At 42.5% G+C, this 27,026-nt stretch overlaps 1 protein-coding gene across 1 annotated transcript; it reads left to right on the top strand.

The window, feature by feature from the left end:
- The first annotated feature begins 481 nt into the window (after positions 1 to 481).
- On the top strand, positions 482 to 26,798 carry EGLN3 (egl-9 family hypoxia inducible factor 3). The gene is made up of 5 exons (XM_010986147.3): positions 482 to 1,164; positions 20,498 to 20,617; positions 22,132 to 22,268; positions 24,165 to 24,238; positions 25,088 to 26,798. The coding sequence occupies exons 1-5, from the start codon at positions 808 to 810 to the stop codon at positions 25,117 to 25,119; spliced, it is 720 nt and encodes a 239-aa protein (XP_010984449.1). The 5' UTR covers positions 482 to 807; the 3' UTR covers positions 25,120 to 26,798.
- The last annotated feature ends 228 nt before the right edge of the window (positions 26,799 to 27,026 follow it).

Genomic DNA, 27,026 nt, shown 5'->3' with positions numbered 1-27,026 from the left:
TTTTAGTTACAATTGGATCCTCCCAGTCTCTCTGTGGCTTGAACCTCCCGACCTGTGTCAAATGGCAGAGGAAAAGGAAATAAGGTACTTGGTAAAAATAAAAAGAAGTCATTGATAAAATATTTATTTGTTCCTGAGTTTATTATTTTATTCAAAAGCCCGGGAGGTGACCAGCCTAGAAAGTGGTAGTAAACTGTGCTGTTAACTCCATTTACATTTTCAGAGCTGGGATCCGGGTTTTCAAGTTTGTTATGGGATTTTATGCAAAACAATATGCAAATCGATAGCATTCTAAGAATTCTGTCTGTTTTCCTGCCTCTCTCCTGATCACAAACAAGAGAGGCAGGCGCCGGGCTCCCTGGGAGTGGGGCAAACCCGGAGGGCTGACAGGCCGGGTGGAAGGGCTGTCCCGGGGGCGGTCCCGGGGCGGGGCCTGGGCGGGGCCGGTGACGCGTCGAGTCGGCCGGCTCAGAGGCTGGACCTCATCCTCTCCCCGCCTGGGGCCGCCGCCGCACCAAGGGCGGCTCGGCATCTCCAAAAGGGGCCCCCTCACTCCTCGCTGGGGCAGTCCGGCGTTGAGTCGTGGAGCCCCGCACAACTCCCGCTGGCCCCTGAACGGGATCCCCTCCTCCCCAGAGTTGCGAGCAACTTTCCCCTCTCCCTGGCGCCGCGGTGGCTCGGGGACCGTGGCCGCCGCAGGTAGCTGAACCCCGGGCCAAGTTCCGCGCTCCTCGGCTGAGCGCGCGCGCAGGTCGCTCCCTCTCCGGGTGCACACTGGGGGTCCCCGAGCTCGGCTCTGCGGGCGAGATGCCCCTGGGACACATCATGAGGCTGGATCTGGAGAAAATCGCCCTGGAGTACATCGTGCCCTGTCTGCACGAGGTCGGCTTCTGCTACCTGGACAACTTCCTGGGCGAGGTGGTGGGCGACTGCGTCCTGGAGCGCGTCAAGCAGCTGCACTGCAATGGGGCCTTGCGGGACGGCCAGCTGGCGGGGCCCCGCGCCGGCGTCTCCAAGCGGCACCTGCGGGGCGACCAGATCACGTGGATCGGGGGCAACGAGGAAGGCTGCGAGGCTATCAGCTTTCTCCTGTCCCTCATCGACCGACTGGTCCTGTACTGCGGGAGCCGGCTGGGCAAATACTACGTCAAAGAAAGGTCCAAGGTAGGACGCACGCGGGCGCCCCGCCGCTGCAGCAGCCCGTGGGGACCGGGGACGTGCGCAGTCGGTTGTCTTTCGCCTTGGCAGGGCTGCAATTGAACTTTAGTTTTTAACCATGAAACAAGAAGTCCGCCTGGTCCCCACCCTTCTCACCCCCCGCCACGTTTGGACAGGTTTTTAGAAGCATAATGTATGGTCGAGACACACATGAACGCATGATCTTAAATGTCTACTTTAAAATCACTTAATCTTGCCCTTCAGCCCTTCATTGTGTTGAGAGGGGATTCCAACAAAAGCACTCTTAAGGACTTCTAGAGACAGTTGTGATTTCACAGTGAGGCATTTGGTTTGTGGAGTTTGGCAAGCATGGGAAGCTTGACCTGTGAAAGAGTAAAGCTCTCCTTAGCTTTTGAGAGCTGCCCTTGGCTTGTTGCACCTAGGACATTATTAGATCATCTACTTATGTGAAAATTCTCTCCTGGTGCTGAGCCCCAGCCACCACTAACCTTTCCTAACTACCAATTGCTGGGGAAATCCACTCAGAACAACTAGTTAAGTGATCAGGAGAGTGTAGTCAGGCACCTCTGGAAAGAAACCATGTTTTTGTTCCCATAGCCAGAAGTCACTCCCTGGGTGGTCATTTATCTTGGAAACATTTACAGGTAGATTGGCAGAAATATGGGAACATGGAGTACCATGATACTGGTGCATGTATATTACGTTGGGGTAGTCCAGCTACTCAGTCTTTTGTATAAATGATGATCCAGCCAGTTTTCCAGGGCAGTTCTGAGAGTGAGCTGTACCTCTTTTATTGTGGACTGGGCAAGGGGCACTCAGGACTGTAGAAAACTTTTAACACAGTGAGGCAAGACATACTACCATGAGAAGGAAGGTGAAAATCCACCTGCATACCATTCTATAGCACTATATGTATTTCTCAATATAAGATTGATCCTGTGATAAAACACACCACTGTCGTCTCATTTGTCCCATAAGCTGAGAGGAACACTCTTAACAAAGGGCAAGAGTTGACTGCTGGAAATGTGTAGAAATGAAGGGGTTGGGTTGGACGAGTGGAGTAGAGGAGAAATAGATTGCTGTATACCTTTCAACTAGGAGGACATGGTTAGAATATCTGAAAACATTCTTATTAATAGGATGCAAGTAAAGAAAATCTTAACAGAAAATGCTGCTTCCTAAATTTTATTTTGATTAGGGGAAAATTCAGTTAGCTGGATTCTGTAGAAGATTAATGGTAAAGTGCTTCTTGACTCTTGTTCCATCATTTTGGTAATGGAGTAGAAAGCCATTTTTGTCTTGATTAGTTTTGTTTTTGTACTAAATGACCACGACTTTGGGGTTGGGGGGAAGGGGAATGCTAGCCTCAGTATTGTAGAGATGCCTGTACCTTCAACCTTGAACACAAATGGCTTCTGATCAGTTTTTTAAAGTTTCTTTTGAATTTAGGTGTTAGGAATTTTGCCCCCAGCATTCTAGGAACATAATCTGCTCTGAGGGAGATCACAATTAAGTGATAGAAAGAGATCATAAACATACTTGAAAGTTAGGTTTTTTGGTTTTTTGTTGTTTTAGCTTTGACTTAATGGACAGTGGTAGGGTTTTAGGCTAGAATTTAACTCCACAAATTGAATGAAAAGCACTATATACATCTGGGAAAGGGGAAAAAAAAGATCTCCAGATAGGATCCTTCAATTATGGTTTAGCTTCTGGGTAGAACAAATAACTTTTCAGTTAACCCTTTCAGAAAATGACTGAACTGGAAGGAGAAAATTCATCTTTTGTCCGCTTAAGAAGCATGTGCCCATATCTTAATTTCCAGCTTTCCTTTTCGCCGTTTGCACAAAGCTTTTTATTTCTGCCCTTTAGAAAAATCACCTCTAGACTAGGATATTCTCTGGCCATCTAGAACCAAATGTAAATAAACCAAGCTTGAGCAAACAATTCTTACACTCAAACAAATTTTTTCTAAATGAAGAAGTCTCTTTTTTAAGTATAATCCTTCGTAATGTCTTCTGGCCCTGGGTCTCTTACTTGAAGTTCATTATTAAAACATTGTAGAAACATATTACATGTCTAAATGACTTATGTTAGTTCCTCCTTAGTTTAACCTTATTTACTTCTCTTCCCTCAACTGAGTGCCTTACTCTGTGCTGCTTCCCAGAGGAGTGATACGGACCCAGTTTACTGCTGCATCCTTCAAGCAGGTTTCAGTAAAAACTAAACTTTTAAAAGGCAGAAGTTGTACCTTTATTTTAAAAATTTATTTGTAACTTATTATGGAAATTTTCAAACATATATAAATGTAGAGTGGCTAGTATAATGAGTTCCCATCACCCATTTTAAACAATTGCCAGTATATACGTTTACATATTTTAGACCAGTTGTTTTTTAGGTACTTTATAATTTCTTGGTGCTCTGCTTATCAGTGCTTAAATTCTAATCACTTTTTCCCCTGAACTTTTAAAGGTCATTGGGTAATGCAATCATGCCCTTTATCTCAATGAAACAATAGTAGAGGCATTGGAAATAAAATAGGAATATATACTGGGCCTAAAGCTGAAATTGTGGAAACATATAGAAAGAAATATTGAAGGGTTCCCCTCCCTGCCACAGAAGTTGTTACTGAGCAGAGTTTATCTACCTCTGCTTTGTTGGAGAAAAATCCAAGGGTGCTGAAGACTCTCTGGGGAAGTCGTTTCTATGATATACAGCTGTATGGTGCCCCCTAACTTCAAGCCTGATCATTGCTTTCAGGCTATCAAAAGCTTTCTTATCTTACTCCCTTTTGGAGAATTTAGACCATATCCAAGATAAATATTGGCCATCATTTGCTCCTTTTGCTTTGGCTGCCTGGATCTTGGAAATGGCTTTTTTCCAGAGAACGTGTAATTTACAGAACTCAAAGTCCTGCTTGAAGCATTTCACTGTGGACTCACTGGTTAGTAACTCTAATAATAACTACCTTTTAATGAGCGAGTTGCTCTGTCTGGCACTGTGCTAAGCACTTTTTCAGACACTATCTGTCTGACTTAGTCTTCAGAACCGTAATCTTCGGCAAATTGAGTGATTAAATCATTTTCATAAAGTAAGCAGTAAATGCCGTCTGTCGTAGGGATTGGGGCTTAGACTTGGGGTTCCTAACCTCGTGGCTATAGGTGAGTTTCTAAGTTTTCCCTAAGTGTAAAATGAGAGATCATACCTTAAAGCTTTTGTGGGGAAGGAGCATGAAATAAGATAACGTACATGAAATTCTTAGCAGAATTCAGAGCCTTCATAAATGGTTTAAGGGGAGATTTGGGATTCTAACCCAGCTCTGCCTGACCCCAGAGTTTGTGTTCTGGACTGTCAGGCTCCTCCTTGCCCTCCTTTCATTGATTCAGCAGATGTTCACTCACTGCGGGGTGCTGTGCAGGGAGTGGGAACACAAAGGTGGACAGGCAGAACCCCTGCCTCCGAGAGCTTACATTCACATATACTTTTGAATTGAAGGATCCTCTAATTCACACTTGATTAATTCTCAAGCTTAAAAAAGACAAAAGACAAAACCTAAACCTTGAAGTGGATCGGTTAAGAACATTTGAAGAAGAAAATGGAGTGCTGTGCTAGTGTTTTTCTAGTGTTATTCGCAGAAAGAATGTTTGTTAACCAGGTTGGTGGTTAGGATCCCCCCTGGAGCAGCTCTGGCTGATGGGGTTATGGGCTGGTTCTGTGAATCAACAGGTCAGTCCTCCCCTGGAAGCAACACAAAGAAATGATGAAACAGCAGTAAGTCTGGGTAACAGACAGTGTGTTACAAAGTGGTGGGTCTGTGCCTTTGCTGTTAGAGCAGTAACAGTTTGGGCCCCTCCTCCTGTGATGTCAGGAATATTCCTTACTTGGTGGAATCTATCATGGTTGCCAACTACTTTGAGCAAACCTGGGATAATGCATTTCGAAGATCAGGATCTCTCTCAGGACTCAAGTGTCGGAAATGCGGTTGGGGTTCCCAGAAGACTGGAGCCGTGAGCTAGGAACCAGTGAGTCCTTAACATCCAGGACAGCTGGTGTGTCAGTCCTTTCTCTGGTGCTCTGTGGCCTCCACCTGTGCTTCTCTGCTTGTCCTCTTTATGTCTTCCCACTCTTGCTGCCTTTCCGTGCACCAGGCTCAGGATGGCTGCCCCACAGTGGCCCATCTCAGCCTCAGTTTGAGTTCAACAGAGACTTGATTAACGTTCTAGAATCCCTGTTTTCATTCCCTGGGGGAAAGTATGATGGTCTCGCCATGGCTCAGGGGACCTATAAGCCTTGGGTGGGGGTAACCACCCAAGGGGGGGCATATATCACAAATACGATTGCCAAGGCCCATGGGAGGTGTAGTTCTCAGAGCACAGGATTTGAAGACTAGACATCATAAATGGTGTCTCTGCAATTAAAATCTTAAAAATTTATCTGTGAATGACGTATTTTAGGAGGAGGAGGCACTGAGTTTGAAGCACTGGAACATCCTGCTATAAGGATGTGAGGACTCTTATGAAAGGTTTTGTATTTAAAAGTAACTTAACTCTTGGAGAAAGGAAATATATCCAAGGAAATAATTTACGGAATACAGCCTCAGAGACAGAGAAGCACGTGTCTCCATTAGGTGAGTTTTCAGAGTGTTTTTGGTCTGTTTTGTTGAATGATGCTTGGGAACAAAGGAAAGAAGGTATGTATGTGTGTTTATAATTTCTCTTGCTCAATTTTGGGCCACTGGCCGCTCCACCGTAACTCTGTCTGCTTGCAGTGAAGCGGGAAATCAGGGGGTATCAATTTAATTTATTCATTCACATGTCTTACACTGCGGTAGACCTGTACATGGGTGGGATAAAGGAGGTGTAAAGTGATTATAACAGCACTTAAAGAAATAGGCTGGAAGTTGAGTGGTATGAAATAGTCATCAACTTTGCTTTCTCTTTTTCTTGATAAATAGTCCACTTTTACACTGACTGGTCATTTTTGTTTCTCTTCTTTGGGCTTTCTCCAGTTTCTCTATTTACTTAACATTAAGTGACCAAAATAAGTGACCAAAATTATAAGGATTTTAATAATAGAGGTTTTTAGAGCTGGAGAAGTATCAGAAATCACTTTTGTCCAATTCCTCCTCATTCAGCAGTTAGGTAATTTTTATATTTGGAGAGATGAGGTTTTGCATAGGCCCTTGGGTAGGTCTTGGGCCTCAGCAAAGATTCTTTAATAGAGAGGAGCTACCCTGGCTGGGGTTCTTCATCTGTCAGGTAGACTGGGAGACAGGGTTGGTAGTTTAAATCAGTTGCATCAGTGTTTTATTTGGGATTTTCTTTTTTTTAAGGAAAAAAGAGTTGCTCTACTTTATTAAATATTTTTAACTCAAGAAAACTAGGGCTAGGATGTAACCTGTTAAAATCAATCATGTTCTTTAATTTACCACGACAATCTTAAAACAGTTGTTTATCTCATTTGTCCATCTGGCTCTTTTTTTGAAGAAGTTAGAATCTGTTCACTGTTTTCAGAATTTTATATGTAGAAAATAAGCATTAAACTTCAGATGGCCAGTGATTTATAATTTTTAAATACAATTCTGACTTAAAATTGGTAAGCATCCTGAGGTGGAATTATGTAGCCTATCCGTGCATTCGACTTCCGGGTGTTGGGAATTATTTCTCTTTCTGACCTTACTCAGCTCAAGCAAAATTTGTAAATTCTTCCCCAGTTCCCGGCTCTGGCTAGAAATTTTTCAGATTGTGTAAACAACAAGCAGCCTTGCACATTACAACTCCATTCTTAAGACGCACCGTGTATGGGAGACACCTCTGATGTGCCAAAAGTTGGGGATGGAGTTTAACCCATAATGAGCAGAACTTATCTTAGAAACATCTCCAAGCATCCTGGCACTTAAGGATAAAGCTCAGAGGGCACCTCGCCTGTGGGCCATATTTGCTGAGTTTGGCACGACCTCCGCTCTTGACTCACCTTTGTGGCCTCGGGTAAATCCAATGACAGTTTGACCTGTGTTTCCTGACCACCAAGGGGCAGCTCGCAGGTTAGCACTATGGAGAAGGTTACTAATGCTTCATTCATTGTTATAGCTACAGACTTGATAATTCCTTTGTAGCAGCATTTTGTGGCTGTTAACTAATGTTGCTCTAAGAAATGGGTGTCCTTTTTCTCTAGTGTTTGTCAAATGCACATGTTCTGACAGTAATGATAGTTCAGATGTATTCTGCTGGGCAGCTGCCAGGAGTGCCCAGTGGGTAGCTGAATCCAGAGACACTGGAATTGTAAATTCAACAGACAAATCATTTTATGATGCCAGACTGAGGAATTCGGCTTTGGCAGATTGCCAGGAGCCGTTGATTTGGCTCAGGTTCAGAGCTCTGAGTCTGTTTGCCAAGCAAGATTAGTTAGCTTGGTTCATCCTACATAGAATTTGTATCCCATTTCCCTTGATGATTTCAATCTTAATCCAGTAGGGCTCTTACCTTAATTCTGTATCTTCTTTTGATATTGATTTGTGGGTGAGTCTATATTCTTGTTTTTGGTGAGCTGGGAGTGACTGAGTGTTGTTTTCATCCCCTGCCCCAACCCATTCCCAGCCTTACAGATGCATGGGTTTGCAGTTGTATAATGCAGGCTTTCAGATCTTGTGTTGGATTCATTTGATACCTACGCACCGAGTGTCCTTCGTGTTCATTACAATGTTAATACCTCCTTAAGTCAAACCAATTTTTTTTAATTTTAATTTTTTATTCTTATACAATTTTTAAAGGTGATTTTCCATTTACAGTTACTACAAAAATGGCTATATTCCCGGTGTTGTACATTACATCTTTGAGCCTATCTTACACCCAGTAGTTTGTACCTCCCGTTCTCCCACTCCTATATTGCTCCCTACCCCGCCTCCACTGGTAACCACTAATTTGTTCTCTACATCTGTGAGTCTGCTTCTAAACGTTTTTTTCCTGTTGTTCCTATGTTGTATTTTTTAGAATCCAGATAAAACTGATATCATACATTTTTTGTCTTTCTCTTGCTGACTTACTGCACTTAGCATAATGCCCTCCAAGTCCATCCATGTCGCTGCGAATTGCAAAATTTCATTCTTTTTATGGCTGAGCAGTATATATACACCACATTTTCTTTATCCATGGATCTGCTGATGGACACTTGGGTTGCTTCCGTGCCTTGGTGATTGTAAATAATGCTGCTGTGACTATTGGGGTGCATGTATCTTTTTGAATTAGTGTTTTTTGTTTTTTTCGTACATACCTAGGAGTGGAATTGCTGGGTCATATGGTAGTTCTCTTTTCAGTCAAACCAATTTTTGATTCTTTAGGAGATGCAATGATCAATGTTTCTCAAGTTCTGGAGTGAATGTGCCTATCTCATATTAACTATTATTTCTCCTTCCAAAATGAAGCCAAAATATTATGCTATAAAAATAAATACAAAGATTCAAAGAATATGATAGTAGTCTTCATTATTTGCCAGTGGGGAGAAGACAAATTGAAAAACTCAGTCCCAGGTGTCAGCGACATCTGTTTTTGGTTCTGTTAGGGGAATCTGAAGTTGTTTTGCAGTATTCAGGATAGTACTCTAATTTTTGAGCATTGTTCGGAGATGTATAGTTATAAAGGGTCTGAATACTTTTGGGAGCTTGCTCTGTTTTCTCCAGACACCTAAAACTGATTCTGTCTGTGCCCCTCCCTCCATGTCCCCTCCCACTTCTTCTCATCTGTCTAGTCAGACCTGAGGGACTATTACTCAGAAATCTCCATACCCCACACAACGTTGGTGGTGAGTTGCTGTCTTTTTTTTTTCCCCAATGTCTTCTTTCCTATATATACTGTTTTGCAGGTTAATTTGATTGGAGTAAATAAACTAAACTTTTAAATATTGAAGTTTCAGGCAGGAACATGCACTGTTGTTGGTCAAAATTTGGCTGTTTTGTGTGTTTTGGCTTTTGAGGGGTTTTTTTAGGTTCACTGTGGAACCTCAAGTTTTTTCTTTTTTTTTTTTTTAACTAAATTGTGTTTCTCTTTCATAGTAGAAATCCTTGAGGAAGGAAGGAAGTATTTTCAAGATACTTGAACCATAAATCACCTACCTGCTTTTGGTTCCTGTTCTTCCTGTAATCCATTTTTGTGCTTCTGTCAGATTGTAAGTAAAATAAAACCCAGTGCTAATCACACAGTCTCCGTGCTTTAAAAATCCACCAGATCCACTGTGCTCTCTCCCCATTGTCCACTGTACATGCTGTGAACTCCATGTGCCATTTATGGCTTTCCACGTCTGACCCTATCTGACCTTTCTACAGTTAATCTCCCACTGACCACCTTCCTTCCCTCCAAATCCCTGAAGTGCTAGAAACTGATTTGCCTGGCAAACTCAGCTTCCCCATTGTCTTCTCCTCAAAATCCATTTTAGTGCCTTCTCCATGTAGTTCCTTTCTGCTCCCTGGAGCACTGTGGGTGGCTCAGCCCAGGCCGCCCCGGGACATTTCTTTGGCTGCTCACCCTGCCCCCCATTTGCTTATAAATTCTTTGAAGACAGAGACTATTAAGCTTGATATATACTTTTAGTGCCTCTAACAGTCCTGTACTGTTGACTTAAATTCATCTTTAAAAGGAATGTCGATTTTAAAGATGTCAGGGTGTCAAAAAAGCTATAAATATTTTGTTAGGCGGGAAAAAAAAAAAAAGGAAAGAAAGCTTTTACAACTTGATCCCTAATTTGATGCTAAAGGATTTAGCTACTTTATTACATTAACAGGCTATGAGAGACCATCTCAAAGGAGGAACTTTGGCTTTGTAAATAAATCCCTCAGTTTTGAAATTCTGTGCTCGGCCCTAGAAAGTACCAAGTCACACTTGGATCCTGGCAGATCTTACTTACAGATCTCAGAGAAGCCAGCACTGCAAGGCTGGAACCCTGGCTTCTGGTCCTTGCTCAGCCCCTGGCAGGCAGCATCTCAGGACCTCAATTTCCACTTCTTTAGGAACGAGGTTGATTTTCATGTTTGCATTTTTACTTAATCAGTGCCTTCTACTTAGCACTGGGATAGACATTTCATTGCACTGTGATCTTGGGCGTGTCAGTTCTCTGTGCTTCACTTTCCTCATCTATAACATGGGTACAATAATAAATAATCTACCTCTGGGATTATAAGGAACTAAATGAAAATTGAGACTAAAATTTCATCTGATAGAGCAAATAGGTGCTTTCAGTGCCTCTGACTGGACTCCAGAAGAAGAGAGCTGACTCTACCAAGAGTCACACCCCGGCGCTGACATGGCAGTAATCCTCCGCAGTGTTACACAGTTGCAGTTGGAATGTTTCCTGCCAGCTTCAGGAATCAAAGCTGGTGCCAGAAACTGCCCTACAGGAATTCCTCTCACTTCCTTGCTCTTCTACCTACCACTTCCTCTTCCCCAAATTAACTAGTGCAGCTGACTAGTTCTAATTCCCCTTTACCTATTACCATTTAGGGGAAGGCATTGAAACTCTTGGTTTTGCCACCAAATAGCCATGGAGTCTCAAAGTGTGGTCGTTGGGCCAGTCACATCAGCATCACCTGGAAACTTGTGGAAGATGCATATTCTTGCACTTCTCCCCAAACCTTGTGAATCAGAAACTTACAAGTCCTGCAGGCAATTCTCATACTTGCCAAAATTTGAGAACCACTGAGTAAAATTGAAACGAGGAGGCTAAATAGGGATGGTGCTAGATCGTCCCACAGTTTCTCCCTTAGTGAGAAAATCAGTGTTCAGTTGATCAGATCTGAGCTTATTCATTGTGAAAACAAAAATGCAAGTGTTTTGGTTCATTTGGGAAATTTCTGAGAAAAACATTAACATGTTAAGTACACACAACACACAATTTTTCTATAATTTCTACCAATAAAGTTTAATTTTCTAGAATTGGAGCAGACTTTGGAAATGATTCTCTCCTGCTGTGTCAAATGGAGGGAACAAATCTTTGTTGATGTCTGAGGAGCATCACTGACCTACCTGTATCCTACAGCCCAGCAAGGAGTGTGAGCTGAAGGCACCAGGGAGAATGAAAAAGAACTGTATTGATTTTGGAGGAACACAAAGTGGAAAAGAGTGCCTTGTGAGCCGATGATTCTCTCTGTATTGTGCATCTATTATGCTCTGACTGAACACCACACAGAAGTCTAAGGTGGTTCCAACGCCTGAGGGAGGACCCAGAGGGCTGAGGTGTGGGACTCTGGGAAGGAAAGTTGACAGATGAACCCAACTGGACTGAAATCAAAGGTGTGACTAGGCAGAGGTCAGAGAGTAGCTGCCACTTGCCTTTTCCTACTTCTGCATGGGCAGCTTTGATATCCCAGTTAAGGGTTTCAGTCTGTATTCAGTAAGCCACGAGAATCATCTGAGCATCCTTTGTTGTGTTATCTTGGAGTTGGAGGAAGACAATTTCACTTACGGTCACTCTGGAAATAATCATTCATAGTCACTCTGGAAATAGCTGCACCTGTTTTCAGTGAACAACTTTCCCGTGATATTTTAGAAGCAGTATTTAGTGGTGGAAAGTCCACACTTAGTTCTGTAATGCCCCATATGTTAGATTTTGTCTCTCTCAGTGTCTTCATTTGTAAAATGGGGCTTATCTTGGGGCCCCATCTTGGAGGGACATGGGACAACTTGCTTAGTAATCGGTGCCCCCAGACTCAAGCCAGACACTCCTTTGTTTCTAGTCCCCTTGCTGCTCCTCAGAAGAGTTTAGATGTTTCTCTCAGAAGAGCCTTTTACTTCCCAGCTGTCTGAGAGGTCTTCTGCATCTCACACCTCCTGTAAGCTAGTCTGTTTGGTCTGTGTCCAGTATATTCTAATTAAAGTGATTTTAGAAAGCTCTGTACCCAGTGAACTCTAATTAACGTGGTAGTAGTAAAGATGTCTCCTGCATAAGCATTGCACCTGAGGAAGGAAAATTTGCCTCCTCCCTGGGAGGCCTTTGAGTTTACCAGGTGCCGCTCCTCGTCTTCCCAAGGGAAGTACACTTTTGTATTTCCTTTAAAGTTTTTTCTTATTTGATCATTTGCCTCCTGACTTTGGAAAAGCCTGAAAACCTTGGCTGGCGTTGACCTGAGCTAAAAGGAAAGGTCCTGGAGAGGCTGATTTTCTTCCACAGACACCGGTCGGGAAAGAGCAGCCTGGGGATAAAACACGGGCTGATCGTTGACCAGTTGCATCCAATGCAGATATGGGGCTACAGAGGTTAGAGTGGGATTGAGCTTGTCCTGCAGGGGGAATAACCGTCAAAGACAACTTGGACAAGTGTTCTGCTGTGGAATTGAGTCATCTTCCTTTGCTCTTGGCTTTTGGTGAAATGTAACTCCCCCACCCTGACCCCACCTCACCCCACTGCCTTGGAGCTTTGTTTCACACTTAATACCAAGCACACTCATTTTTCATAATTTTTTTTGCATTTTATGATTTTCTATCGTTATGGAAAGGGTAAGAGAGAGTCCAATACTTCAAGTAGATCTGAAGATCTTAGTTCTCTCAAAAAGAAAGTGACTTGGTTAATGTTAGACATTAGATAAGCTATGCTGGTAAAGCATGCCCTGATCATTAAGGCTTTACTCTCTGCAGCTGAACTAACTGAATTTGGAGAGGCAAGTTATCTCACTCCTGTGCCTCCGTTTCCTCATCTGTAAAATGGAGATGATAATTGTTCCTGTCTCATGGGGCTGTTATGAATATTGAATGAATGAATATTGTGAAACACATAGGATAGCACCAGGCACGTACAAATGTTTGTTCAGTAAATAAATGTGCCTCCTGAGTTTCGTGAGTTCTAGTTCTGACTAGCTGGGTGTCATTTCTTTTGTTTAGCAGATAGAGTTTTGCAAGCGCAGAAATCCAAATGTGAATGTAAGATCTGGTTTCCTAGAAAGTTCTTTAACTTAACTTTTTCCAACACAGTTACAGTGTCCCAAGTTAAGATTCTTAAAATTCACTGGGAATTACACGTCAAGCATTTCCTGATTTCTCTTGAGAACATGGTTTCAGGCATTTTTCTTGATCTGTTTTGACTGGAACTATATATTTTTGCATATTATGCATTAGTACAATCTTGTCTTACCAATTGTATTTAACGTATCACGAATTCCCTCAAGTATTTTAGGATCCATTCCAGATGAGAATTTAAAGACCACCGTAGTTACAACTCTGACCATCCTGCAGTCACAAACGTTCTTTTCTCCCTTCCACCCAGAGCCTTTCGAGAGCTCCTTGTAAAGTTGTGTTTTTCTGACAAGGCTGTTTCTCACATCAAAGGAAGTTAAATGTTGCGAGTCCCTACCCCCATATTGCCTTAAGGATTACTCATGAATTTGTTTTTCCATAGGAATAAGATAACTTCTTGGTCCATATGATAACTTCCAGGGTTATGACTTTCTGAAAATTTGTGGGCAGTGTGACTCATGCCAGATGCCTTAACCTGGAAGTGAGAAAATGTGTGTAAAGCACCACCCAGAAGTGCCACCTGGCTGCATGGGTCTTCAAGAAATGGCAACTGTTACGATTTGGTAAAAGGTATTCCTTAACTCAGGCCCTGGCAGACTTTTGCAGATTTCATGATTGCAACGAAGTCCTTACTGAGAACTTTGCTCTGGGGCGTGGCAGGGGTGGGGGGCGGGGGCGGGGGCGTGGGGGGGTGATGGGGGAGGGCTCTCCTGTACTGGTTCCCTCTGCAGGCTGCCGGGCTGTGCTCGGGTGTGGGCTGGCTGCCACCCTCACGCAGCGCACGTAGCCCTGTCACTCAGCCGTCACCCCGCTGGCCTGGAGCCAGGCCTCCGCGGGAAGGGCCGCCTTCCCAAACCCAGCCTGTATTGCTGCGAGACGATGTTCCCGGGCCTGTTTACTGTGCTTAATTGCAGGGCTTGAATCCCCTCCAAGGAGAGGAATTAAGCACAATTCAGAAAGGAATGACAATAGTCTCTTAAATTCTTGGCTTGTGAGAGTTTCAGTGGCTTCTGGGGAAGGGTGAGGCAGTCACTCAAGTTCAGGGTGATTCACTCAAGTTCATGCACAAAGTGCAGGATCCCCTGGAATAGAATCTAGATCTAGTACAGTTAGAGGCTGCAGGCCCAGAGCCGTCTGTAATCTGCAGGCTTCTGAGTGTCTGTGTGTGTGCGCGCTTTTCTCAGGGTGGGGTGGGAGCCCAGCTCTTTAATGTAAGAATCTCAAGGAGCTATTATCACTGAGCTAAGAGAACTGAGTATACGGTTCCAGAGTCTTGGTAGTTGTTGATGGTTGGTTAAATGACCCCAAAGCTAGGACTAAGTTCATAGTAAAGAGGGACCACTGATGAAGAGGCCTGCCTGAGGATAGGGTTTCAAATGAGTATGGTAAATGCCCTGCCCTTCTAGGCTCTGTGCTCTTGCCTGACCTGCAGGAGCCTGCAGGCCCACTTCAGCAGAGCAACTGAAAGTTGCTGATAACTTTGATTTTTCATTTTCAGAATTACTGAAGCTTTGTAACAGAATTCGGGTATGGGGGCCTAATGGGTATGGTTCTAAATTGGAGATAAGGTTAAATGTAGCAGAGTTCTGGGTACCTGGGTTCAGGGAGAGGAATTTTTAGTGTGGATTTAGGGCAAACAAGGAAGGCAGAAGTAGTTCTCAGTGTAGAAACAGAATCGAAGGGATATTTTAGTGACTAACTTGGGGTTTGTTGAGAGGATTACTTACCTGATGGATGTTGACTGTCCGAATTGTACAGTCACATGCTGAAACTTTGGGAACCTGGTAGCTGGACACGCATGTAGTTACAAACCAAAAGCATATTTCCCAGTTCTCCTTCATTTTGTTACATCAGTCTTTAACTAGGGCACTAGTAGGAAGGAAGTAACTAGACTTGCTCTTAACTAACAAGTTAGATAACAAGCAAGATATGCCAAGATAACTAGTGATGGTGTGCAACATTTTCTGCTTTTTTCTCTAAAGTGCCTATGTTATCGCCAACTAATTTCTTTATGCCAACCTAGATGGAGTTTCGGTTTTTTGGTGGGTTTTTTGGGAGGGAGGATTGGGTTCATTTATTTATTTATTTTAAGGGAGGTACTAGGGATTGAACACAGGATCTAATGCATACTAAGCCCGTGCTCTACCACTGAGCCATACCCTCCCCCTCCTAGAAGAAGTTAGAATATTCTAAAGCACTTTTTATGCTTATGAGCTATTCATCATCACATTGAGAGGTAGCTTATTTTTCTGTAAGGGGCTGGCAGCAATGCGAATTTTGTTTAGTGACATTTTCTTGAAACTCTTGGCGAAAGCTTTGTGTCGTTGCAATTATGTTATAAAGATACCTTGTGAATATTGTACTGTAGGAATTTAATTTCAGTGATTTAGGTAATATAAGTCAGACTCATTTCTGGCCAGAAATTTTCAGCTGTTATATTCTCTACTCTGGTGACTTGCTTGGCTGTTTTCCCATGCTAAACAAGGTGCCTCGTGGTCTTGTGTATTTCTTCTCAGGTCCTGACACATCTAATTTTCTATGTAGTTAGTGTCTTAACGGTGAAGAGAGGAAGAATCCTGGGTCCCCATTGCGATCTCCAGAGCAGACGTGGGGGGAGGGACTTGAGGGGAGGGCAGTTTGGCAGAGGCCCGTGCACTGTGGATGGCACTGAAGGATGAAGGGTGCAGCTGAGCCTGGTAAAGAGAGGTGGGGAAGGTGCCTGCTTGTAGCTCGGGAAGTATCACAGAGTGAATTGATCTCCTTAGGAGAACCTCAGACAGTGATCTCAAAATACAGCCTGGTGTGTTTTTGTGTGTGTGTTGGGGGGCGGGGGCTGATTTAAAAATTGGGATTAAAAAATATTCAGGAGAGTTTATCATACAGTTGTGGTTTAGGTACTCTCCTAAAATCTGAAGATTTTGTAACACTGGCCCCTCATCACAAAGGATAGCAAATTCCCTTGTTGTAGGCAGCACAGTACATACTCCAGACTTCTGACCATGTACATCCCTGATTGACTTCAATTATTTATGTTACTTGCAATTGCCAAAGGCTGTTTGAGTTTGCCAGTCCTGGATTTGAATTTACAAAGCTCTTAGGTAGAACTGGATCCCTGACGGGGAAGACATTCCGAAGCCCTATTGAGGGGAAGACCAGCATGTACATCACCAACTTTAAAAACAGCTAACGTTAGGCAGCATTTAGTGTGTGCCAGGCCTTGTGCTAAGCATTTCGCATGGATTATCCCCTTCAATCCTCATACACCTTATTTTACAGATGAGAAAACTGAGATGTGAAGAGGTTAAGTACCAGTTATTCTGTATTTAGGTTGCATTTTATTCAGCTTATCCTCTGCTAGGGACCATTCACAATTCAAAATAAATCCTTACCAGGATTGGCTGGTATTTCTGCTTAGCAATGAGAGGGGTCTAGCATTTGGCAGTGGATCAAAGTACCAGTTTCAAGGTCACTCAGCCTGGTAGCTTTGAAGTTATGCTATTCTTGACAAATTTTTAAAAATGGATTCATATTGATTGTGGATTTTGCCAATAAAATGAGACTTGATTACTGTCTTAATTTGCTGAGTTAAAATTTGTGTAAAATGCCACTCTAACTTGTTTAAGAACAAGTCACACTGGTGAGTCTGACTCTGAAGTCATGAGCCATCGCTCATATGTTCCTGTGAAAATCTATGTTGTTGATTGTTATTAGAGAAGTAAAGATTCTGAGTGGAGGCTGGGATGAGCCAGATGTACCCCTTTCCCAACTGCGGGTCTAAAAGGACCATCGTTGCTGGATGGACAGTGGAGGTCGCTGGTGCCAGTTTTTTGAAGTGGTTTATATGTGTGGTCAAGCTGTGGTTGGTTTCGATGAAGAGTGTTATATTGAGGCACAGGGATGGGAATTCTGGACTTTCCTTTTTCAACTTTAAATTTGTGATTGGTGAGATACGGTTGCTTATGAAGCCAACTCAATAGTAACTCTTAACAGAAACATTGTTTTCTTTTCCACCTGAGGCATTTGAGGAGCAGATTTTGTTACTTGAGTTTGGCTGTTAAAGTTCTGTAAGTCTGTGTACGTATTCGAAGAATCCTTACACATTTTCTGCCTGTCCATGGCCGCCTAGGTATCCAGAGTACATATCTCTGGTCTTGAGCCAGTCTCTGAGCCTGGGAGGGGTTCACCTCTCCACTCATCTGCTTTTGCTGCAGAGCCATGGAGAGGCATCTGGAGATGGTGAGGGGTGGTCCATGGTGGGGTCAGAGAAAGAAATGATAAATGCATAAAGGGATATGTGGATTTATCTGCACATCCAAGAATAGGACTATGGGACTAAATTGTGTGTGCTCTTGCAGGTCATACTAACACGTTATTAAACTTGTATAAATTTCAGATACAAATCCAGTCAGGAAGTTTTGGCAAATAAGTCTGCAATAAACAAGACTTCCTCCTGATGGGTGTCAGTACTACTGCTTGGCCTGTTTGTCACATAATTGAAGTACCCTGGCTCTGTTCTTATTGTTCTGAAGCACTCTCCTCCTTTATACACTAAATCCCTTCCTGGGCTTGATGAGGTTTGGATGGCAGCTCCATTGAACTGATCGGTTTCCGGAGTTTGTTTCTGCCCCGTGCATGATTTGGCACAGAGACGTGTGACTTGTTATTGAAATCAGCCTTGCTTCTCAGTGCGTCCTTAGCCTCCTTGTTTTAGGCTGTGTCAAAGACCAACAAATATTGGGAATATGCCCAAGTCAAGGCCTATCTCCTGTGGCTCTTGTCCAGAAAGCACTGACAAAATTGGCCTAAGTAGTTTCGACTGGCCCACTGAGGCCCACAGCAATTTCCCTCCATTGTCTGGAACTTGATGCTCTGGTTTCAGGAACCAGGAGAGAGGGCGAAGATTCACTCTGGCCAGAAGAGTTCTCTCTGTTTCTCTCCCTTAAGCAATCAGAGACTTTGCTGACACTTAGGAGTTTTGTCCTAATAATAAGTCCCTTGGAATGTGCTAGCTCCTCCTCTATGTGTGTGTTTTATAGATGTAGCAGTTCATAAAGAATGTACTTTTGTGAGTTTGTATCTTTTTTTCAGTATTGAATCTAAGCTGAGTCCTGAGGCAGATAAACACTTCCTAATGCCCTGAAGACCTCTGAAGTTTCTTCTGGGGCTAATGCTTAGATAGAGTCTTAGATCTTGGACCGTCAGAGGCCAGGGAACCCAAGCCCTTCTTTACAGAAAAGAAACCAAGCAGGATCACATGATTAGTTGCAGAGTGAATTAGATGGCAGACATCCAGACCACTGACCTTTTCCTAAGAGTAGAACTGTTTAAGACTATAAGATTATGTAGCCTTGATAGAGTGCTTTTTTCTTCTTTTCAGGGCTTTATAGGAGGGAGAGGCTGAGATGGTAGGGAATCCAGCCTATAATTGTTTGTGGCTTAAGTGACTTTCATTATTGGCTCAGTGGTGGCTCTTATAATCCTAAGAGCTGCTTCCAGGGATGGGTAATTCCCTAGTCATTACAGGTGACTTCATTTATCTCTTCTTCCCCAGCTAGGCTCAACATTTCTGTCTGCTGCCAGTCACCTTTCCCCAAGCTAGCCTTTGCTTGGTGGTACCGTCATTTGTTAAATCTTGATTGCAGTAGCCTCAGAAGTCCACCTCTGAAGGACGTTCAAGCTAACAGCCTAACTTCAGCTCTAAGATGACATTGCATTGACATATTAGATGTGCAAGGGCAGGTTATGGAGATTGCTAGCTGCATGGGGATATACAGTTTGAGAGACATGGTGATTTAAGCCTAAGATCATTGTAAAGCCAAGTTACCATTCAGCTGTACTTTTGTTCTATGCAATGCATGTGAAGCCTTTAGATTACATGCCCGGTTCATGTCGTCATGCCACCACTGGGAGTGACTTGGCACCCATGGCATTGAAGCTGTGCATTAGTTTGGGCTCTACCTGACTGATTATTTTACCAGTGAAACAACCTTGCCATTTATGAGGGAAAATGTGAACTGGATTGCTACATATATGTTTCTTTTGAGGAGAGAAGAGGCGGAGGTAATTATGTTCATTTATTTATTTTAATGGAGGTACTGGGGATTGAACCCAGGACCTCGTGCATGCTAACCACACACTCTACCACTGAGCTATACCCTCCCTCCTGCTACATATACGTTTGAAGATATGCTTTGGAAATGACAGAAATCTCTACTGAGCTAGGTAGAAAGTAAACTTATTCTTTAGAGGAAAGAGCCATTTGCTAATCATACATTTATTTATCAAATTTAAACAGATACCTTCCGTGTGTCAGGAACTGTTCTAGGCACTAAGAATATATCAGCAAACAAAATAGGAAAAAATATCCCTTCTCACATCTTATGTTGCCAATATCTTCCCTGCATGTGTCTCATCCTTATAAAGATATTTTAGAAATAAGGCAGTGTTCTGTGAAAAGAACTGGCTTTTTACACTTTGCCTATTTTTTTTCCTATCCCTTGCTATAAATTTTCCAGGAAACAATTAGAGGTTTGTTACCCTCTTCATAGTAATTCCCTAATAGTAATTTTCAGTAGGATTTTTAGTATGGCTTTCTGCTTTATTTCTCCAGCTGGTCAATACAGGTAGTGCTTGGGCAAACAAAGAGAACTTCAGGTTATCACCTGATTTGATAATTGTCAGTAGGAAGAAGATAAGCATAAAAAACATTAAGATGTGTCTCTGGCTTTTTCTAGAACTGGATCTGACTGTTGTCTGTGTGAACAGCTTGGGGCACAGCTTCCAATTGACCTTTCCTTTCTGTCCTAAGCATTTTTTTTTTTTTTTTTTTTGAGCAAGGCTAACCTTTTTCTTCTTCGTGATTGGTTCCTGTCTCTTTGTAAATGCAGGTATCTTTAGCCATTGATTAAAGACAGTAAGTGATTCAGTGACTGAGGGGCACTTGTTTTTAATAAGGCGTAGTCCCTTAACTCCAAACCTAATGATGTTGATTTTGTGGGTCTAGAGTGGGATGCCAGAACCTGCTTTTTCAAAAAGAAGGATTGCAGAAAGGCCAGGCGTCCTAATGCCAGTATCAATACTGTCTAAGATGTCCTAGGGCTGTGGGAGTGCTGTTGAACTGCCTTCCACTGGGCTGAGCCGTAAGGTGTGACTTGGCTGTTAACCCCATATGCTGAAGAGTCCAAATGTATACACTGTGCATGTACCTAAGAAGCCAGTGGCCACCTGTGTCACACAGCACCCGAGAGAGGCTCCCTTACTCAGCTGGTCCCCGGTGGGAGAAGCCTGTCTCAGCTTCATTAACCAGCTTCCTTGGGATTTCTCCACAGGCGATGGTGGCTTGCTACCCAGGAAATGGAACAGGTTACGTTCGACACGTAGACAACCCCAATGGTGACGGCCGCTGCATCACCTGCATCTACTACCTGAACAAGAATTGGGATGCCAAGGTACTTGGAGTAATGGGAGAAGAGTGGGCGGTTAGAAACTACAGGGAAAAAATTCAGATGACTTAGAGGGGAGTTTGGAGTTCATAATTCCCATTCATGACTCTTTTCTATTGCATATTTTCCTTTTTCCCTCCTATGGTATTAGTACTGAAGTTGATGAGATGAAAATAATAGAAAGTTAATTTGATGAGAGGGTAGGTGGGGTCATTATTAGGTTCTGGGAGGGATAGTTGGTGAAGAGAAGGTATTTTTTTATTTAGAAATGGGGATTCAGTTTTTTTCTAGTCTAATCCAGAGCTGATATGACTCTCAGTGCAGAATAAGATATATACTTTTCCCTGCCAGCAGCAACATTGAGAGAATTTCACAAAAATAGAACCGTAGGATATAAAACCATCCTCAAGCGAGGTTTCCCACAAAGTCCCTTTCTCAGAGTAACGTCTCATTAGTGGCCTCTTGCCATAGTTTACTGTGGTTTGTGAATGCCAAAGGCTTTGTGGCTTATTTTTGTATTTTTGAACGTATGGGCAGAGATATGAAGTCTGGTTCCACGCTTACAAACATTTGTCTGGAATTTGTGTGATTTTGGAAAGTTAAGGATGATTTAGAAGTCTGAGAAGTTGGAGAACTTTTTAAGCTTATTTGGCTTTTGAACCTTCTGCATCTCCATTTCCTTTTCATTAGGGCAGATACTGGCTGTCATAAAGCAAAAATATTTTATCTGAGGTCAGAAAAACTAAACCTGGGAAACCAATGAATCAGCGACAAGGCTTGTGTCTGCTCCCTATTTGGGTAACATGATTGGAATATATCCCTTAGTTGTCCTCGAAAATCTTGAAAGGTGGCATCATAGGAAGGGAGTAAAGTCAGATAAATAACAATAAATCACAAAGTGTAAATCATTTAGCAAATATTTGAGTGCCTGCGGGTGCCAGGCATTGCACTGAGGGGAATCATGGATGGGTAAGGCCTTGATATGGTTATTCTAGTAGTACAGATTGGGTGTACATATAAAAAAATAAGGTAATTCAAGGAAGAGAGTGATACATGTCATAAAAGATACAGAGTCTATGAGTTCAGAAAAAAGAGCATGTAACTTCCAACTGATGAGGTCACAAAGGAGCCAGGGGAGTTCAAAAGAAAGCTGTAAATTCTAATTGAAGGGGAGGTTGTGAGCTGTTAATATTAGACTGAGCCACATGGAATTTCTGCAGGAGGGGTGTAGGTCAAAACAGTCAAATACTGGCAATTTGGCATGATTTGACCTCCCAGGACTCCATTTTTGTATCCATGGGCCTTGTTATTGTGGGAGTGGGAAGACTTCATTTGGTACGAGGTGAATAAGGAGATACGTCTAGCCAAGTCTGAAATAAAATTTTGTACAAAGTGTGAGGTAAAAATCGGGGAGTAGTATATGCTTGGAGTCAGGGGTGGAAGATGGCTTGGCTGAAATATCATTGTTACTTAACTGTGTGCGAGGCCAGGAAATAATCTGCCTTCTTTGCGGCCCTCAGCTACATGGCGGGGTCCTGCGGATATTTCCAGAAGGGAAGTCGTTCATAGCGGATGTGGAGCCCATTTTTGACAGACTCTTGTTCTTCTGGTCAGACCGCAGGAACCCCCATGAAGTCCAGCCTTCCTATGCGACCAGGTAACAGCCGGGGCCACAGTTCCTTTTGAGAAACTTCCTGTACAAACCCCAGTTCCCAGAGACTTCTCTAAACTTGTGATGTATGCATATGAGGGACCAACCACCCCTCAAAGGTGATAGCAAACCTGTTTGAAGTCAATAAAAATTAAAGGAGAAACTTTGGATTCTTTAGTACACAAAACCTAACACTAGTCTGAACTGTTAACAAATCCGTTATCCGTGTAGGTGAGCATCTTGGATTCCAAATTCCTCAGAGTGTTTTTCTCTTCTCTCCTTATTTCTCCGCCCCCTCCTTAAAAAAACCTAATGTTGAACTACCTCTAGAGATTGTTGGCTTGTCACATAGCAGGAATTCTGTCTAGTTAACTCTGGATGAGTTTATGAGATGCTAGTTGCAAGCAAAGAAAGAACCTTGAGAAAAGAAAGAGAAATTTGTTCAGACTTCTTCCTTTTTACCCTTTCCTTAGCTTAAAATTAGTTTGGGCTCGCTTGTATCCATCATGTCCCAACAATTGGATTTTTAAAACTTTTTTTAAGACCATGCATGGGAAGATTTTTAGAGCAACTGAACAACTTAATGTTGTTTAATATTAATCTAGAAACTTTTTTTTCAATTGGTGGGGGCAGGGATTAAGTTTCTTTTTTTATTTATTTAATGGGAGTACTGGGGGTTGAACCGAGGACTGTGTGCTTGCTAATCACACACTCTCTCTATCACTGAGCTCCCCCCAACCTAGAAACTCTTGATATAATCTTAATTTCTGATTCTGCTTCTCATTTGCCTTTATTTTATGGCCAAAGCTGTAAACTAGGTAGTATTGGAGCTCTGTGGGGTGCAGGTGGAATTGGGAATAGCAGTTGGGGTCAGGGAGGAGAGAGTTTGGGTAGAAGGATAATGACCAAACCTTAACAAGCATAATTAAATTAAAATCACAGATGTAAAGTGCTTAAGGTCTACGTGTCCCCCCTCCAGAAATCACAGATCTGAGCCCGGTACAGAGTTGCATATGAAATGTCAGATTGGGATGTGCCCTAGGTGAGCGGGTAACTAATTCTACCCTCAAAGCCTGCTTGTGGCTTGTTTAATGGGGTAAGTCATTGGACGCTCATTTGAGAAGAATTCCTTTATTATTCCCCAGTTCCTCCATGACCAGAGTCACAGGGGAAACATTAGCAAATGTTGACGGGAAGCCCTTGGAAAAAAATCAAGTGTTATAGAAATTCCAGTAGCTAATAATAATTAGAAAATGAAACTTTTGGAAAAGTCATGCAAGAAGTGACTCCCGTTACAGCCTATCCCGCAGATGGGATAAAGCAAATGAACGGGGTGCAGTAGAGAGCTTGAGGGCAAGCAGTATTCCATTTCCTCTTTGCCTCAGGGTCCACAGCTAAAGGGAAAAAGCCAAGAGCTTTGAATGGCCTGTCTTTTGCTAAGTTATTCTCCAAAGCTTCACTCGGATGTCGCCTCTTCCTCTCTGCATGCTCTCCACCAACTCAGGTCCCTCAGTCTTTAGCAGAATGACTCCCTTCGAGTCCTTTTCATGTAGCTCATCCTGCCCTGTTAGAGCATTTGTTAAATCGCCTTTCTCCCCTGCTGGAGCCAGATGGAGTTCCTTGAGAAAGAGGCTGATGTATTCACACGACCATTTGAATTCCCATCGCCCAGGATAATGCCTGGCGCATACTTGGAATTCCTCACGTGTTTTATTAAATTTAAATAGACTTGCAACCAGAGAAGTTTATTTTAAATTAAAATTGGGGTGGACTTCTGGTAATAGGAAAAAGTTTTAATGTTGGCTTTACAAATGACAGTGATGTGAAATTTATAGTGAAGTGTTTTGTATTTTCTGGGAGTATTTTAAGGTCTCTTTTCTAATATCAGTTTATCTTTCACAGATACGCCATGACTGTTTGGTACTTTGATGCTGAAGAAAGGGCAGAAGCCAAAAAGAAATTCAGGAATTTAACTAGTATGTGTTCGATAATTTTCTGTGACTTTTTGATCATGTTAGTTCTTGACTTTTATTTAAGACCTTTTTATATATTCTAATACACTCTGTTTAGTCTCAGCTGTGGCTTAGCTTCACCCGTATCGACATTTTGACCAGCTTAAATTCTGGAACCCTGGCCTTAGCTCTATAAAAGGAAGGCCATCCCCTGTGAATGCCCTCAGCTTGTGTGACAGTTTATAATAGATGGGAAATAGTTCACTTTTTATCATTAATGTTTGTCCATCAAACATAACATTAAATTTTTGCCTATGATTTTGGCACAATACAAAGGAAATACAGTGAAAACCAACCTATCATGGTTCCTTTATTATATTGGTACAGGACTGTGACTCTCAGTATAAAAAGTGGGCTCATGTAATATAAACTGAATATAACTTAATGCCATTCCTGTCCCCTCCAAGCGGTATCGCAAGGCAGCATTGCCTAAAATATGTTGCATTGAAACACAAGTGAGTTTGCGAGAAGGTAAATTCCTGGCCCCTCATGTGAGGGAAATGTTACATCCTGTATCCCTCCCTTGAAGAATCACAGTGCTCACGGGCATAATAATCAAGAAAAATTAGTCTAAGAAACCCTACAGTAAAGACGTATGTAACATTGCCTAACCCATGACCCATCTGGACTGTATACCCAGCAAACACCAAAGAAAACACATTTTGCCAAAGCCCTGTCAGGAGGCGCTGTGCTTAACTTTGATCTGTAAGATGACAAGTATTTATTGGAGGCCCTGGGGGTGACATTTGTGACATTAAACTCATCAGATCTGGCTCCTTACCCTCTTCACTTTCTTTTCTGTCCCCAAACCAGGGAAAACTGAACCTGCCCTCACTGAGGACTGACCTTGCTCTGAAATCCGCTGGCCTCGTTCATTTTAGTAACAGTTCCTGAATTCTCTTTAAGAGTTGAGATCCAAAGAAGGCTTCTTCTTCAGCGACTTGGTGACAAGAACCCCCCCTTACTGCTTGCATCATTCACACCCCTGTCTTGCGTATGGTACTTTGTGTTTTCTTGCCAAGACTGCATCCACCTTCAGACACTCTTTTTGCCAAATGAACTCATTTGCTAACTCCAGAAATACCTGCAGATGACCTAGCTGGCCAGCAGTCTAATTGATAGATTTGGTAATCCTGGCTGTCAAAGCAAGATCCTGGAAGCGCGGGGCAAGGGAATGCATCTTACTTGCACTTTATGTACACTTCCTGATTCGAAAGGAGGAGGTTTGCAAAGAAATAAAATGGTGGCAGATGCCACAGAGAGGTATCACTGCAGCCTTAACAGCAGGAAACGGAAATTTGTGTCATGGGAATAATTTCAAGATGTTCTTAATCCAGGGCTGCCGGGTTTCTGGAGAATTATTACAACCTAATGACACTATTACCTCTAGAAAGGGCTGCTTAGCCCTTTTATACGTGCAGTCATCCATTTGTAAGTATCCTGTGGGTGGACACTCCTTTTTCCTGGTCCTGCAGCCTGGACTTTCTGCCTCTTTCCCATTTTGCTGAAAATACGATTTTCTGATGAAAGATGGCAGCACCATTTATTTCCTATGTTCGTTTCTTACTTGGAGAACCTAAGTCCTCTGAGGCAGAAACTAGACACTCATTGCTTTGTTGCTTTGTTGAAATGAAATTTGAATTTAAAGCAGAAGAGGAAAAAAATCTTCCTGGTAGTTTAGAACCAACCACCTCTGATACTGGTGTCAAAAGACCCGGTCTACCTATGCACGATGCGCCGGTGCGTCTTGAATAATTTGAGTTTGGAGATGGAGTTGGAAATGTGGCCATTCCTATTTTTTCAGTTTTCATTTTTACTGAGCTCACCCATCTTCTTTAAGAAAATAAGAAAATAACAACAACAACAAAAATTGGGTACTGTATTTTAAAAAGGAAATGGAAATAAAACAAAAAATCCTGAAAAGCTGCCTGGGTTCTTCCACATTTTCTGTCCCCAGTAGCCCTTTTTCGACAGACTTGACTCTCCAGATCCACTGTGGTTGGCACTGTGGCCACAATCCTGGAATTTGCTAGAACCGTGGTAAGCGCAGATTCCACTGCCTCAAGAACCCTGTACTGAGCTCCAATTCTATGAAAGTTACTCTTCCTAGTTTTCAGTTCCATTTTCATATTTTTAAAATCCCTGTAATTTCTTGCTTGAAAATCCCATGAACATTAAGGGGCCAGAAGTATTTTGTCACTTACAGATTCACAGACTTTCCAAGAAAGAAGCATATTTTTTGGTGTGTCTGTTGAAAAATTTCCAAATAAGGCTTGTCTTCATTCTCACGACTGCTCTATGTTATTTTTTTTTCTATAGAACTCATCACCTTCTAACTTACTATATAACTTTCTTATTTATTATGTTGTCTTATATCCTTCCTGTAGAATGTAAGCACAATGGAGACAGGGATTTTTGTATGTTTTTCATCAATGGAATGTATTCTCAGCACCTAAAATAGTGCCTGGCACATAGTATGGGCTCAGTAAATACTGGCTGAATAAACTCACTCTCCTGCCTTGGCGTTTCAGTGGTTTGATTGATTTCTTCCATCTTGGGCAGGAAGGGCTTGCTAGAATTTTTGTACACGTGTCTTTCTCATTGTTGACATAAATTTAGGCTAAGAGTTTTAGAAAGCTTTGGTCATAGTGTCCATTCGTATTTGTTTACCTGTTTGAAAGGGTCATAGACTAATGTGAATCTGAAGGTTGAACAAGGGGTGCTGCCCTTCCATGTCCGGAGACTGTGGGAG

Source organism: Camelus dromedarius, chromosome 5, assembly GCF_036321535.1.
Source record: "Camelus dromedarius isolate mCamDro1 chromosome 5, mCamDro1.pat, whole genome shotgun sequence".
NCBI lineage: Eukaryota > Metazoa > Chordata > Mammalia > Artiodactyla > Camelidae > Camelus > Camelus dromedarius.
This window is presented reverse-complemented; position numbering and strand designations above follow the sequence as displayed.